Below are 17,255 nucleotides of genomic sequence, written 5' to 3'. Positions count from 1 at the left end.
AAAATAAGGTACTATAAAGGAACAGTAGTTTGGAAATAATCAGTGTTTATTCATTTAATTATTACAATGATGTGTTTTTCGTCTTCATTTATCGTTGACAAACACTGAGGAACATTTTCATCAGTAATTTTGTTTTTAAATTTCGAGATTAACAGTAAAGGAAATAAGTACATTACACGAATAGTACAGGATTACTTTATATTGGAATCCTGAAGTTTGTTTTAAAATCCCGGTGATCTCCAATGACAAAGGTGGTATATAAATACACGCAACACATTTACTGTCGAGCCGTGAAGTCAAGCAACATGTTTTGCACAGATTGCACTTCTTTTACAGATCCAAAAACTGTTGCATTTCCCATTATAGTTGTTTTTGCTTGTCACAAGTCTCATTTGCTTCTGTCATCCCCTGTGTGCTCGATGTGCTGAGTCCTTTCTTCCAGGGAAAGGGAGGAAAAATATCAACTGACTGTCATTTCTCCTGTTTCCATGGTTACAGGCCATTGTGGACACAGTTGACAACCTCCTGAGGCCAGAAGCTCTTAAATCCTGGGAGGACATGAATTCCACAGAGCAAACACACGCCGCCACCATGTTACTCGATACCCTGGAGGAAGGAGCCTTTGTCCTTGCAGACAACCTGATTGAGCCTGCCGTCGTCAGAGTGCCAGCAGAGAACATCAGTGAGTCATTTCATCTGAGCCGGCAACAGTAGAAACATCTGACGAGGTTTTAGTTTAAGCAACCTGTACCAGGAGTAATGGCTGTTTATGAAAACCTAATCGGAAGGAATTAGAATTGGCAAGTGTGTCTGGAATATGAAGTGAGGTTAACCTTCACAGTTTGTCTGAGAGAGTCCAACATTTATTGTAGTTTGGAGAAGGCACTACAGTTGCCAAAGATTTTATATAGTACAGAGCCTTACATTAGACTTTCTGAAGGCCACACACTGTGTAGGTTTTTGTATATGAACACCAGGCTTGCATTGCCACTTTTATATGACATTTTAACTTCTTTGTGAGATTTTGGTTTACAAAAGTTAAACTTTAAAGTTGGCACTAGCACCAGCAATTTGAATTGCAAAAAATAATGACTGTTATGAAATTGATTTCCAGAACCTTCAAGAAGACAGCATATTTAATTGGACGCAAATGAAGGTTGGGAGGAATAGATGTAGTCTATTCAATAGGTTGAACTGTCTAAGGTCACATTTAATTTTCGCAACACTTCTTTTTATCCACTGAATTTGTTTTGTTAGCTTAATGATCGACTTCAAGGTACATAACAGTACAACCAATTGATCTGACAGTAAATCTCACAGCCTTCTTTTCATTTGTGTCAAATTAAATGTGGCATCCACCCAATATTTCTGGTTTCGTTTTGCTATGTTGAAGGAATTATAACAGTAAATTGCTCAGTATCTCAGACATGTTGCACGGATTTCAGGAGAGCGGTTGTGATGTGAGAAGTTTTTGGAAATGGATGCATTTTTTTTATTCTGAAATGTGGCTGGAGCAGTTTAGCATTTGGAGCAAGGACTGCAAGTTGGGACCAGATGCTCATAGGAAAAGGAAGAAAAGTGTAGAGGGAGATACATTATTAATTGATCAGACAAACCATCAGAGCAACTTCAGCAGGTCTCGCTATAGAAGCCTCGCTCTAGCATCTCACTTGAGCAAAACTCTGTCTCATCTACCCTGTTTAGCTCTGAGCCTTTGAGTATAATTATTCTTGTGTTCATGTATGAATTTGAACTATGCTTGACTGAACATGAATGTTTTTACACTGGATTTGCATACTGGGAGAGTATCTGCTTTCCATAGCACTCCACAGCTGGGGAACTGTAACAATATGTTTTCAATCAGTAGATGCTCTTGGGTTGTAAAATGTATTTTATCTGACCATATTTGTTCCATAAGAGGCTCTCTTCATACGTAATACATGCTCAGATAAGGTAGGTTTTTGCTGGTTTCTTGAATAGTTTATTGTTCAAGTTGCATCTGGTGCGTTATTATAACCAAACAAACCAAGAATGAAGGTATTCCCTGTCACTTTGAAAAATGTTCCTTCCATATTGGGGTTGTGAGCACTTTGACTTGCCTGTAGGTCAAAACAGTTCTGAGCTTGGTATATCAAAAAGTTATATTTTACGAAATGAGTGTAATAACACTGGTTTGACTGGCACATTTATACAGTCCTCCTACAATGATCTCTGCAGATACAACTTTCCCTGTCAGTCCATGGAATGAGAATAAAGCAAAAAGAGCCTTTTCCTGGCAGATTTGATCTTAAATCTAGAAATTATTCCCTGATTGTGGTTTCTATAAGCTCAGATATGAGAATCTACTTGCCAGGGGAGAAAACAGGGCTTAGGAAAATGCTTGAATGTCAGTCTTTGACAGCTGTGCAAGATTTCACGGAAAATAAGATTAATTTCAGCCAACATGTAGCAATTCACCTGTCTTAGTTTTCTAACCTAGCTTTAACATTCTTTACAAAGTCCACAAGCTGAAAATCTGCATACATTACCCTAAAATATCAGCAAAGAATTGTAAATAATGTGGTAGAGCGTACAGTGAAAATGGAAAAGGTCCTAAGACAGAACCCTGAGGAACACCATGCTTGACTTTTGCATTCTCGGATTGGATCTTTTGAAAACAAAATTGTAAAGATCAGTAAAGTGCCATCAAGAATGTGCTACACACTAAAGTCAGCAAGATTTTCAAGTCCTTCTATAATAATGTCGTGATAAATGGTGTCAAATGATGCCAGTCTATTATTGCATTAATAAAGATATTACACTGAATGGACAGCAGTTGACTTCTATAATTAGTGATGCTTCAGTTCTAATTTAAAGCCGATATATTTCTGGAACTGCTCATGTGTTGTTTAGATACTAAGACACCTTTCACCTCTAAATGTTTTTTGGTGTTTGATGATGTGGAAGTTATGCGTTGTTTAAAATTTAATTTCTGTTCACTAGCTTCAGGGAATTTAGTTTTTCATGAGAAAATGTATACATTGTGTCCTAGTCTAGACAATGAGATTAGTTTGTTTAGATCTGCCTTTCATACTGGCCATACAAATGCTAGTCTTTCCTCAGAATTGCTTGCAGTAAAGCAGTGGGATTGATGGATAGACGGCTAATATTTTCCAATAAAGATATCTATGAGATCATTATTGAAGTTATGCTAAACACTAAGGAAATGTGTGACTCGGTAACTGCCTGGCCCCTGCTCAGTCTGGTGGATATTAAACAAGAGTGCATTTGTTGTATTAAAGAGAAAAGGTATGACGTTCTGGCTAAAGTCGGCACACACCTGTACTTAGACAGAAATTTTCCCATGAAACCTGAAAGGCCACCAATTTAGTTTCCCTATGTCATTTGTTTTCTTTTAATATGGGAGACTATATCTTACATTCCTGGTCTTATTGTACATATTTAAGTGCATGTTATTCCAAAGAAAAAGAAAATATTCATAATTTTTCATCACAATGTGATATCTTGCTCTGCCTCTTGAGTTGACTTTCCTTTTCAGCTGATGTAACCAAGGCCGCTAAACTTTCAACCAACGAGTGTACTTCAAATTGTGGTGTGGTATGCCCACTTTTCACTCAATCTATTCCCGATGGATAAATGTGTCACATTAAGGAAGCAAAATAGGTTGTGAATGTTGTTTCATAAAAAACTTTATGAAAACTTTAAAGAAGTATTGCAATAATAATAATGAGTCTAATGTGAGCAAGTTTAATTTTAGGAGTTAAAGGGAATTAAAATTGCAGGGGGGTGTATGATTACAGTTAATTTTACACCATGTCCTTGCAACATAAAAAAAAAAAATCAAGCAAGTACTGTATATGTCTTAACCAACTGCGATGACCAACAAGACAATCTCATTAATCCTACCTCCACAAAACTATAGATTAAGCATACAGTATTTTCTGCTTTTCTGTGATTGTGTTTCGTCATGCAGAATTTACAATTGCAATATGGACAGACTTATTGCTTATTGCTGAAAACGCATGACTTTGTTCCTGTTTAGGACAGATTGTAATAATTTTGTAAAAACTACATCGGTTGATGTATCAAGAGGGAGCATAGTCGAAATGTCACCCTGTCACCGTTTTTTGTAATTGTTGGGCATTACAGTGTGATATAGGTAGAGCTGTCTTCTTGAGTGCATCTAAGTAGGCATATATTGTTCTTTTTGTAATTTTTTTTGAATGCAGTCACTGCTGGTGAAAATGTTCAGACAGAGTGAGAGGTGGGATTTGAAACTGAATTGATTTAGTTCTGGTCTCAGCATGTAGCAGCCTTAAATTCACCATTCACATAGAGGGACTCCAGCCCAGGGTCCTGCCGGTGGAGTTTATAAGTAATGCGATCTCATTCATATAAGTCAGCTTTGTGCACTCAACTGTCATTTCTCTGCACAGGCCACTGGGTTGCCATGGTTTTCCCTTTAACCTTGGCTCAATGCTTTCCCACCCCCTTGATTTTCAAGTCAGCTGCGTGGAAATTCTTCTTAAACTTGCACTAAGCTAGTGCACATTTGTTTTTTGATTTTTTGTGAAAAAACATTTACTTTTGAAAGTTCTGTGAGATTTTGGTTAAAGGAATAGCTCACCCAAAAATGAAAATATGGCCACTTCAAAATTTGTGAAGTTATTTCAACCATCATGTCTCTTGACAATCAAATTACATAAAACCTGGCACAATGCATCTTGGCATTCTTTAATATAAAATTGCAAGTGAGATTTGAGCTACGATGGAAGGGAAGGTTTTTGCGAATAACAACTTTATTTTTGTTCTGTTTCTCACACAAATCTTATGACTTATGGCAAGTCAGATGGATTTTTTATATGGTGCTTATTCTCAGTTTTGGAGCATTAAAGCCCCAGTCCCATTCACTTTCATTTTATGGTAAAAAAGCTGCTTGGAAATTCTTCAAAATATTTTGTGTTCTCAACCCTCTACGATCATGTTGGAGAAAGAATCGTCATTGGCTAGTACATTTTTGTTTTAAATATATTTAGCAAACTGAAGGGACCCATTCATATATATTCACGCAATGTAGTATATTGTAATATATTTTGCTTTATGATTTTAATCACATTTTAGCTTTTTAAAAATGTGCAAATTTCACATTCTATCAATTTATATGATGTCATGAAATCGCATTTTTAATAATGATAAAAGCTGTTGTCACTGTTTGAAATTTCGTACACATTTTTAACAAAACAATTCACAAGGTAGGAACCTACTAATGAAAATTAGGGGTCACGTTTGTGAAATTTGGCTGACAATTAATTGTCAAACAAATAATTGCGATTATGACGATTAATTACCTGTTTTAGGGCTATGATGATCAATTGTCTGTTTTAGGTGTTTCACGAATATGACGATTAATTACCATACAAACTCACTATGTGTGCTTCATGCACACAACAAAGTCATTTATACTAATTTAGCTTGGGTCATATAATAAAATAAGGGCATGTGATTTCCTTTTCAGGCTTCAAAATTGTATGAATGACAGTCAAATATAAAAGTATAACAATTTAAAATCATTAAAATAATATTTTAATTATCAAAATATGTCTAAATAACTAAAATATATCTCTCTTATTTGTCCGATTTACTTTTGATCCATTTTACTTTTTCAATGTTTAGTTTTCTTTTGCTTCTTTTGTAACCCAGCCAACCTGTATAGCGATTATATTATATTATGCAATAGTAAAATATTTCTTCCTTAAGTTCTTCACTTTCACACATTATTTTAAGGCTCTCTGATTAACTCACAAGCCCTTATTTTTCAAAGGAAGACTCTGAGATTCTGTTTCTTGCATTTTATCATCTCCAGGGCATCTCCTCTGTCTCACTGCATGTTATTAACACTGCATGAATAAACCCACGATGACCACGGACATTTGGCATTACATGGCCGTTAAGTGAAACTGGAGCACTTTGCGTTCACAAAATTAATACGTTTATACCTTGTTTATATTTTCGAGTGAGTTTGGCGCAAGCCTCTGTAGACTGCGTGCACATCAGATCGCTTGAGAAGTGGTTCATCTTCACACGCTCTCAAGAGAGCTGCTCGTGACGTCCGTGGTGCGGTTCCCTGAGATGCTCGGAGTTAAACTGAATGAGACCCAAGTGCTTTTTCCTGCGCACTCATGAGACAGCATGCAGGGAAAGACAAGGCTGAATCCAGCTTCTTAATCAACTGCTTTTTACTCAGTAAAAGGGCCACGGTGCTTTGACACTACACAACTCTATCACTGGCAAGTGAAATGTTAATATTTACTCGCCAGTGGATAATAACAGACTCTTTTGGTCGCACAGTGCGAAATTTACTCGCATATGCGAGTGATTTACTCGCAATGTAGAGGGCTGGTTCTGGTGATGACAGTAGGTCATATAGGTTTGGAGTAGCATACAGAATTTTCCTTTTTTTCTTCTTCTTCTTTTTTTTTTTTTTTCGTGAATTAGTCCTTTAACTTTAACCCACTGCAATAGAATATCAGTCTATGGTTTATTTAAACATTAATTTTAATCTAGTCTAGAACTGTAAGGTGATGAATTAGCCAATGTTTGTTATTAAATCAAAGGTTGACTTTATTTTGCTGCATTTTTTTCTGGAATATGAGAACAGCAGTCATTGTTAATGAGACAGCATTCCTGGCTTAAATGAGAGAATATTTTGCTGTGCTCATCTCAATAGCCTCATCTATTTTTTTTTTATTTTTTATTTCATTCTCTGCCTTTTTATTTGAAAATTATACAATGCGGTACGAATGCAGCTTTGCAGATAGATGGCTGGTTTTACCCTGAGGCACATTAAAAAACTTTATGACACAATTCTCTTGCTTCTCAATTCGCACACAATCTCTCTTTTTAATTAAATTAGCTGCAGCACAACAGTGTTTACCACATATTGACTTAATGAAATGGAGAGAGAGATAGAGAATGCAGTAGACGGTGCTTTATTTCTGTCTGTCAGAGGAAAGGAAATGGAAGAGTGTGCTTGAGCGGAGAGAAGGGGGTTGCGTTGATACCGTGTCCTCCTGACCCTACGGTAATTTCACACATCAAAGACAGCGCGGGCCGTCTCGAGCAGTCCGCAGTCACTCTGCGGCTCAACCCGGATCAGCTCTGAATTATCTCAACCCACTGGGAAAAGACAAGTAAAAACCCAATGATAGTTTTGATCTCAGGCATATTTGACATTCTATAGCGGCAGACGGTTCTTTTTCTCTATATCTGATTCTCTCCGTTGACTGGCTGAAGTTCTTTATCATTTCGCCGAGCACGTAGAGCACGTGATAATTCTTTTCTTGAGCTTAAGTCGGAAACGGAAAAAATTGCACAGGTTGTTACTAGAATGACCTTACTCTGAAAATAATTAGATTATCATCAGCATTGAAACAGTAGCATAAATTAGGGAAAGAAATTGGTTAAATATGTACGTACATGTTAAAATGTTTCATTTTTTGACACATTTTTACATGTATAAATCTTTGATACAAGTATATGTATGTATACATGCCATAAAGTCAGTGGACATGCTGTAATTAAAAATTTAGCGAAATCACTTGCCGTTTTCAAGTGAACTTTTTTTCATAAAAAGGATCAACTGGGCAGATTCAGTTCATATCAATCTTTATTGGCAAGATAAACATAACTGTAAATTTGTAAATGCTTAATTAGACACTATACATACAGACACAAACCGAATTCAATGCTGAAGTTTAATTTGCTGAAGTTTTAAATCTTAAAACGTTTACTTGGCTGCCATTCAGTCTCTATCGTGCACACGCTGGGTCTCTCTCGTCCGGGTTAGCTTTTGACACTGGTTCAGATGACAGTGAGTGAGTGTTTTCAGGTGATGCAAAGAGATACGTTAGCTTTCTTGTATCTCTCCCACACCTGGCTCATTGCTTGCGGGTGAAGTCTCCATTTTCTGTACAGTAAATCTGCTCCCGTGTTTATTATGCCTGGGATATGCGTTGTACAAAATGAACAAGCGTCAACTGCTCCACACATTCAGTTTCTGTGGTAGGATGTGCAGTCGAGTCGAGCGTGTGTACCCCCCCCCCCTGAATACTTCATTAATTGCGTAATTTTTTTTAAACATGATAAACAGTCAACTATTAATCGCAGAAATAAATGCACTGTTTATTTAGTATTGCTCTATAGTAACTTCATAATTACAGATTAGCAGTGATCAGTGGATTGGGAAGGTGTGCTTTGTACAACTGTCTAAAAATAAAAATAAAATAAAAATGAAAAAATCTGACATAAAATACGTCAAAAAAATACCTAAGTATATTCACCAATGCTCATAGGAATCCAATTCTGTCTGTTTCTACTCATGCAGTGTTGGATGTGTACGTGTTGAGCACCGATGGACAAATTCAGGACTTTAGATTTCCACAAACTAGCAAAAGAGGAGCAGCGATTCAACTGTCAGCAAACACTGTCAAACTAAACAGTAAAAACGGTGAGTGGATGAGCGCTTACTGCTTGGATGCAGTGCTGTACTGTTGTACATGCTGAATGTTGTTGACACATTCTTGTTTTACTAACAAACCTCAGTACTCAAGGGGGCGATAAGAGTTACCATCTAATTTTAAGTTGAAACTTTAAACTGCATCTTAAACTGGATGTAATATTAATCAGATAGCTATTAACGTCAACTTTACCTAGCGGTAGCTTACTTGCTCAACGATATTCTCATCAATCTTTGATCCATCAACAGTAGATTGACAGAAAACTGTCTGCCCTTGTGGCAATGCTAGAAACACATATGTGTAGCATTATGAATTGCACCCGACACATGCTTTATCAGAAAACATAATATCGGGGGGAAGGCTCAAACCGGATCAAGAGTGTACTCCTCAAATAATAGAACATACTGTTAGCTTAGCTGAAAGCTCACCAGTTTTCTTCATATATGTACTTTTGAAGTTCAAGTGAAATGAAATGTAAATATTTTAGAAGCAAATGCTTAAAGACATGTTAGCCAAACTGTTTGCATAAAATATATTTTTAGAAAAGTATAAGCATTTGTTTTTCCATTGAAATCCACAGAGTTTTAATGCTCTTCTCTTGTTTTGTATTTAATCAAGGTGTTGCCAAGTTGGTTTTCGTTCTTTATAAGCACCTGGGGCACTTCCTCAGTACGGAGAACGCCACACTGAGGCTAATGGGTGAGGGCGGAGTCAGAAACCACACCCTTACTGTCAACTCCCATATCCTCTCCGCCTCAATCAACAAAGAGTCCAGCCGCGTGTTTGTGACGGAGCCCGTCGTGTTCACCCTCGAGCATCTGGATGTAAGAACTTGAATGTTTAAAGACCATGCATTTATGCATTTGATGAATGCTTTTATCCAAAGTAGCAGTTCATTTAAGGTATACATTTTATCAGTATGTGCATTACCCCTGAATCAAACCCATGACTATGCATTGCTAGTGCCGTGTTCTACATTTTCAGGTGTTTGTACTCCAGATATCCTGCTTGTTTTTGTATATTACTATGAAATAGGTGCTAAAAGGTATATATTATTTTGAATGTGCCACCAAGAAATGCCCTCTGATTTTAGGGGCAGAGGTTGGTTGGGGTTGGGGTTAGGGTCAAGGTTTGGGCTAGGATTGTTTGATAGGAATGTTGTTCTAGCGACAACAAAGGATGTTGATTTAGTAACATGTCCTACTTGGGTAAATCACATTTGACCTATACTGTTAAAGGTTTGAAGGATAAAATCATGCAGTTGTTATATTTGAACGTGATTGATGAAGATGTGTATCTTATCTGTTTAACAGACTGAGAATTACTTCAACCCAAACTGTTCCTTCTGGAACTACTCTGAGAGGAGCATGGTGGGATACTGGTCAACACAAGGCTGCAAACTCCTCGCAACGAACAAGACTCACACCACCTGTTCCTGCAGTCATCTGACCAACTTTGCCATTCTCATGGCCCATCGAGAACATGCAGTGAGTATCAGTTGCTGTGGGTTCCCTCAGGTGTCTTGTCCTGTGATTGAATGTCCAGTAGAGGACATCAACATGTGGTTCAGTTTTGTTATCATAAGTCACCAGCTGTGCTCTAAGAACCATTTTGTACTTTCTGTTCAATATGATCAGGATTACGGTTGTGACGATGCCCAAATTTCAGTAGCCGATACAAATACTATATAAAAAAAAAATATATATATATATATATATATATATATATATATATATATATATATATATATATATATATATATATATAATCATGATATAATCTTCATATCAGTAACCTTATAAAAGCAGTTTTACAGTATTCTACATGGAGAGGGTCTCCTCATGGGGGCTGCCATGTTGAGATCGTATGACCCGTCAAATACTACTTGCTTAATCTTAGTAACCAGCCTGTTATTGGACACTTTCACTCTTGGATTAAACTAATCATGGCTGACTGTGAATACTACATTTCTACAATGGCATCTGTGACTGGAAACTGTTGATTTTGAATGAATCTGCATCCACACCACTAGGTGTCACTGCAAGTCCTAGATGACACAAGCAATTGTATCAGGAAGAACCCAACTGCAGACAGTCAGCTCTTCAAAAATACTTTATTAAAAAATATAAACTAAAACTACCCTGAAAGGTCAAAACCAAAAATAAAAGAAAAAACAAACACAACAGAGAAGTATCGTTAAACTGAAGTACAAAACCAACAAGGACAAAACACGAGAAATAAAACAGACTGAAACAAGAGGAAGAATCCAGCATAGGACAGAGCACACAAGGGAAATATAAAGAGGGTGAAATCAGGCAGGCAAACAAGAGGGGCAGGTGAAGCAAATTAACAGAAGATCAGAGAAACGAGGGTGATATTTTAGGAAAAGGTTTAATGGACAGACAGGTATACAGAGCACTAATTAAATTTATATATGACTCAGGTCTAGGGTCTAGAATATAATATGTGTGGATGGAAATACTCTACCTAATCTGGAGCATGAAGAGCTAATTAGTCGTAAATCGTTAGCATGAGCATGCGCTCTGATTGGTCCATGGATTGGGAAGGAGTATGAAACATCCATACAGATTTTAAACTTCAGACTCATCACCCATGCAAGTTTAATTTGCCATACAGTACAGTAGGTGGCGATAATGCTCCTAAAGATTTGATCGCCATTAAACAACAAGAAGAAGAAGAAACGAGGGGGCGGGGCCATGACATGAGATGGAACAGAAAAAAGCAGGGAAAGAGAAACACATGGAGAAAACAGAACATCCAAAAATAACCAGTGTTGAGGAAGCTACTTTGAAACTGTGGTTTGACAAGCTACAAGCTACTCATAATTTTAAGTAGTTAAGCTACAGTCAAGCTACTCTTTTGAAAATGTAGTTAGCTACACTACAAGTTACTATCAAAAAGTAGCTAGCTACATTGAAGCTACTTAATGAGGCAATTTCTTTTTTTTAATGTTACTATCAAACCAATAATATTAATAACAAAATTTACACTAATGACATTTATTAATGAATGTATTCATTAAATACATTTAATGTGTTTAATGAAATATATTAAATGTATTTAATACATTTAATGAATAGTCACATTAATACAGTTAACAATGGCCATAAAATAAAATTCAACAGTATAAAATAAAAACAAAAAAGATCAGATGCCATTAAAAAATCTTTTTTATACTATACTTCACACTTTTCAGTCCTGCTGTGCCAGGTGTAGCCTACTTCCCTAGAGATCACATTTTTATGACAAACTCTCCTTGGGCTGGCATTTTTTGTTCTTGTCACATAATATTTAGTGTGGATAATATGTGAATAAAGACTCAGGGCTTGTTTCTCCTCTCACCTGGGTTCATGCTCATTGTATTTTATGACTTTTTTGCCATTGACATGCAAGTGCCAGCTTTGCAGGTCACATACAGAGGTTGCTTTTCAAATATTTGTTCGCTTTGTTCAGGTCCAAAAAAAGTGGACAGATGGTCATCCTAGATCAGGGGTCGGGAACCTATGGGTCGCGAGCCACAAGTGGCTCTTTGTTAAAAATCAAGTGGCTCACCAGGTGTCTCACCATTCACCAGCACATGATCGTTTAAACATTTCTAGTGATAATTTTCCAATGGAAAGTGTTGGTGCGATTGCAAAGCTTGAAGTCAGTGACACTGTTTTGATTTTCTTTCTCCCGAATTTGTCGTACAGCCTACTCCTGGTGAACAATGTTTGAAATTAACACCCGCCAAATGCGGATTTTTCATGTGCAGTGGTGGGTAATTTTGCTGTTGCACCAGCCACTGTGGAAGGCGACCTGTAAGACTTCTCGGAGTGATATAGAACAAGAAATTAGACACAAAGATGCGCGTTTGACGAAACACGTGATTATATTTGAAGAACAGATGAAAGAAAGGCCGCCGATGCGCGTCTGATTTGATATGTGTGCGTAGTGAGCTCTGCTGTTCACGAGTGCAATGAAAGCGCTTCTCCAAGACACGCACATACATAGAGTTCTGGGCCTCGTTTCCCAATAACTATTGATCTTAGCGGTTAAGAGCATTTTCTACGAGCGATTTTATGAATGTTCGTTATTTTTTATGTACAGGGTGTGATATAGCACCCGCCACCTGCAAAATGCGACGAGGCTCAATCCAGTTCACGAGCTCCTCATCCAAATGAATTGCATGCGCGAGTAATTTTGCTCATCTACCCGCAACAGGTGGGTGACCTGTAAGATGTCTCGGCATGACACATGACAAGAAATGCTGTTAGTCAAAAAGACATGCGCTTGAAGGAACACACTTTATTATATTTTTAAGAACAGGCAAAAGAAAAGCCGTCAAAGCTCGTGTCTGATTCGCTGTTTGTTCAGAGACGTGTAACGGGACCCTGTCTCGTGGTATTACCAAAACGCAATATAAACACATTCGATAAGAACACACATTTGGCAGCATTTTTTGGGAACACAAGGGAATTTTTTAAGCTTATTTATTATGATGATTATTATAATTGTCTTTACATTTATAATTGTCTTTAGTTCTTAATTTGCACCTGTTGCCGCATACTGATGCTTGCGTGATGGCAAATGGGGTCGTTGGAGACGGTAAATGTTTGGATTTGGGGAGGTGGTTATATATAAGATTTTTTAATCACTTCGTTATTTTAATAGCTTTTTTTGTTTCGTTTAAAGTGCAGTTTGAATTTAGAAATGTCTTTTAAGTTTCAATAAATTAATGTAATTTTTAAAGCAAAATCAATAAAGCAAAAATATTCACCGACCTTGGGGGTTGACCATATATTCGCGATATATTAAATGCGATTATTATTAAAATATTTTTTGTATTTTTGTATTACAACAATTGTAAAATGAAGTAATTTTACGGAGACCCGCACAAACGCGTGTACTCAATTCCATATTGCAACATGTTACTTATTCCTTTTTGCATATTTGTTTGTTTTTGAGTAGTTTATGGGCAATATAAACATTTTATTGTATTGAAAAACTTTATTTTTGAAAATAGTAAATTATTAATTTGTGGTATGGCTCTTTCGAAAAAATGCATCAACCAAAAATTAAAAAATTGGCTCTTTAGTGAAAAAAGTTGAAAAATTGTTGCATAATAATACATGCCATAAATGATTTCTTTTACCAATCATTTTATTTATTTTAAATGAAAATAATAGTTAATTAAATGCTAAGAAATGGAGAAATCAAATAGATCTGCATGATAGTAATTATTATAATAATATATACTTTATATTTATATTATAATAATAATTCACTCGCTGCTCCCAATAATGCAAAGACGATGAGAAGTGAAATAAACATATTTAGAACAGAAACAAAATCTCTCGAAAGGCAATAATAACTTTTTGAATTATTTAAAATAGTAAAGGTAAATATGCTGTTGTGTGATCTGTTAAGAACAAAGTGTCTGAAACATTCTTTGTTTCATAGAAGAATAAAATGGTGTTCTTTTATCATTTTCAGATTGACCTGCCCCTGTATGTCTTGTAAAAGTAAACAAACTGTGGTTGATCACTTTACATAACCATCAGACAATGTCTTCTTATCCAAGTGAGCTGTAATAAGCTCTCAGTAGATGGTAATAATTCACTATTTTTGTTTGTGATCTGCCATTACAAAAGAAGAAGACGACATTGGCTGATTTTGATCAGCAGACAGAAATATGCTGCCAGATCGTCGAAAGTTTTGCCGGTAAAAGTTTGGCTTCTATGCAATAAGGAAGGCTATTAGATATAATCTGACTAACTTGATGTAGCATTTGGTCACGCTATACCGCTACTTGCTGGAAAAAGTAGTTCGCTACTGAAAAGCTACTCTTTTAAAAGCAGCTGAGCTACTGTCAAGCTACTGAAAAATGTAGTTAAGTTAGTAGCGTCGCTACATGTAGTTAGCTATTCCCAAACACTGAAAATAACTAAAACAACATGAGTGTCAGGATTCTGCCATAAAAGTAAAAAACAAGGCTAGACTGATGACAGGATCCCGACGATGGACGCTTTTGGTGTGTCTCACTTTGGTTGGGACACATTTCACTGGTTTTCAGTGTCTCGCTCCATGAACTCAGTGGTTTTAGGTCGCTGTGTTAAATGTGGTTTGAAACTTTAAAAACGCATCTCGAGACCCCTGCATTCTGCTTCATCCAGCTGTGTTTGCCTTACTACAGTGCCATGCTTAATTGCTATAAAAAATGTTTTACGTGTTTATATATATATATATATATATATATATATATATATATATATATATATATATATATATATATATATATATATAATTAATTAATCATACTGGATTAATGCATTAAATTGACAGCCTTAATAAGTTAAACATTAATTTAAAGATTAACAGATTAAAAATGTCATGTTACCTCCAACTATTTCTCAATTAAATGCTGCTTCATATATTTTTTTAAATAATTATTCAAGTAAACAGTCATAATAATGATCTAAGTATAAAGTAAACTAAGAGCAAAGTATTAAACAACAAAATAAATATGTTTAAAGCAGCATGTGGCATGGTCAGAAATGAACTTTTTCATTAAGGGTTAATATTTGCCCACTGGATTTAATTTTCAGGGGCATTTTATACCCATATAGGGCATTTTTTTTTTCTAACCAAATAAAACATAAAAGGTGTGACAATCCTTTTATGTGAAGTACTTACATTTTATCAATCTGTATAAATAGCTAGATTGAGAATTTATAATCTCTGCACATACAATTCAATCAGCATCAACAATATTATGTATAATTAGGACTAAATAGAAGAATTTATTATTAGGGCATTTTTGTCACTTTTTGTGGCATTTTTGCCCTGAGCTCCCCTTTATTTCTGACCCTGACTAAGGGTCTTTTTCTTGTCACCTATGAAAGATAGGTGCAAATCTATTAAGCTGCATTTACACTGCAAGGTCTAATGCACATAATTTGATGCATATGGGCATTCAAAAACAGCCGACTGTCTGTCAAACAGCACGCAGGTTCTGAATTGAGTCGGTTCTCTGTGAAAAGATTGGTGTCAAAAATATAAATTTTTTTTTTTTTTTTTTTTGGTGTAGACTGAAGTGGCGGTACTTTTGACAACCTCAATTATGATTTTTACTGAGTCAGAGTTTCCAGAATGTCATTTTATTCTGCTGATATGGTGGAATAAATTGGGCTTAATTTGCATTCATCACAAGCAACTTATCTCTACAAGTGAACAAATGAACATAATGGAGCATTTTCCCTGGGCACAAAAATAATTCTTGCTCTACTTTGATCAATGAAGCTCTTGTGTCGTTTGTACGTTTCTGGGAGCAATGCAATTACCTCTGTATGACATGATATCATACGCAGCAATCGTTTAAGCTGTAATGAATGTGGAAATTATGGGATTTGTGGTGCGACTACTTACATGCTCTTGGCCCATGAACTTTCCCCATCGCTGCTTCAGCAGCTGTAAATTTAACCACAGTTATAATCAAGACCCTGAAGCACTGGCCTTCAAACACATCAACCCATATAGAGACATCAGGAAAGTTGAAGCCCTCCATGAGAGTCATTTAATGAAAAAAAAAAAAAAAAGACTCTAGCACAATGCTTAGAGCAACTGGTTGGTTGTGTTGGACAAATCTTGAATTGAAACTGTGTTTTCAGTGAATAACAAGTGATTTTATAACTTGGCTGACATTTGCTGTAATGTCAAGTAATATTGGTCCCACTTTATATTAGGTGTCTTTAACGGCTATATACTAACATTTAAATACATACAATACAATGTATTTAGTGTGCAACTAGATGTTCTGCAAAATTCTTACAAGATTCACATTTGCTGCCACTAAGGTTGAGGTACGTGTAGGGTTAGGAGTAAGGTTAGGGTTAAGGGGTAAGATTAACAGTAAAACTACAGATGTAATTAAATGTAGGTATTTTAAATGTAAGTACAATGCAACAACACTTACTTATCAACACATGAGAAGTACATTCTATCAAATGCTTAAGTACATAGTAGTTAAAGACACCTAATATAAAGTGGGTCAGTGATATCAATATTGGGTTTCATATTATGCCTGGCAATCTCACTGTTCAACATTCAAGATCAAACATTTTAGTATATACAGTGTATATATATATATATATATATATATATATATATATATATATATATATATATATATATATATATATATATGTGTGTGTGTGTGTGTGTGTGTGTGTGTATAATATAGCATCATATTACTCACAATTTGCAGTGCCTTTGAAAGGAGATGTACAAAATGACTTTGCTTTACTGAAAATACTCACAAGATTCACTCACAAAGTTTTTTTTTTTTTTTTTAAATACTGAAACCATTATTTTATTATTTTATTATTTTGATATATATATAGGATGGGCACCCTTGACTACACCACTGCTTGACATTCTGTTGTGTTAACTGTTTTTCCATAGTACTTCTGGCATACTACACCGTATTAAAATTTTACTTGCATTTAACACACAGTATTTGACAGCTATCTCAGCCGTGTGACTGCAAAAAGCATTTTTGTATCATAAAAGTGATCAGTTAAACACTGACGCAAGGCTGTAATGATGTGTGTTTTGTCATGTTTTTGTCTGCTGAAAGCTTTTTTTCATACTTGGTTTAAACAGTCCAAGGAACTTTAATGGAGTGTCATTGAAGATACTCAGAACCTAATAGTTAGATCACTGTTCTAATGCTTTGCT

At 35.8% G+C, this 17,255-nt stretch overlaps 1 protein-coding gene across 4 annotated transcripts in view; it reads left to right on the top strand.

Annotated features, from left to right (window-relative positions):
- Positions 1-17,255, top strand: part of LOC127442508 (adhesion G protein-coupled receptor L2-like) — a 161,341-nt gene that overhangs the window by 107,056 nt on the left and 37,030 nt on the right. For all 4 annotated transcript variants that reach the window (XM_051700595.1, XM_051700598.1, XM_051700597.1 and 1 more), the window contains exons 9-12: positions 499-682; positions 8,384-8,506; positions 9,135-9,340; positions 9,830-10,003. In XM_051700595.1, the coding sequence (XP_051556555.1) occupies positions 499-682; positions 8,384-8,506; positions 9,135-9,340; positions 9,830-10,003 (687 nt within the window). The remainder of the gene's footprint in view (positions 1-498; positions 683-8,383; positions 8,507-9,134; positions 9,341-9,829; positions 10,004-17,255) is intronic.

Source organism: Myxocyprinus asiaticus, chromosome 6, assembly GCF_019703515.2.
Source record: "Myxocyprinus asiaticus isolate MX2 ecotype Aquarium Trade chromosome 6, UBuf_Myxa_2, whole genome shotgun sequence".
Lineage (NCBI taxonomy): Eukaryota > Metazoa > Chordata > Actinopteri > Cypriniformes > Catostomidae > Myxocyprinus > Myxocyprinus asiaticus.
This window is presented reverse-complemented; position numbering and strand designations above follow the sequence as displayed.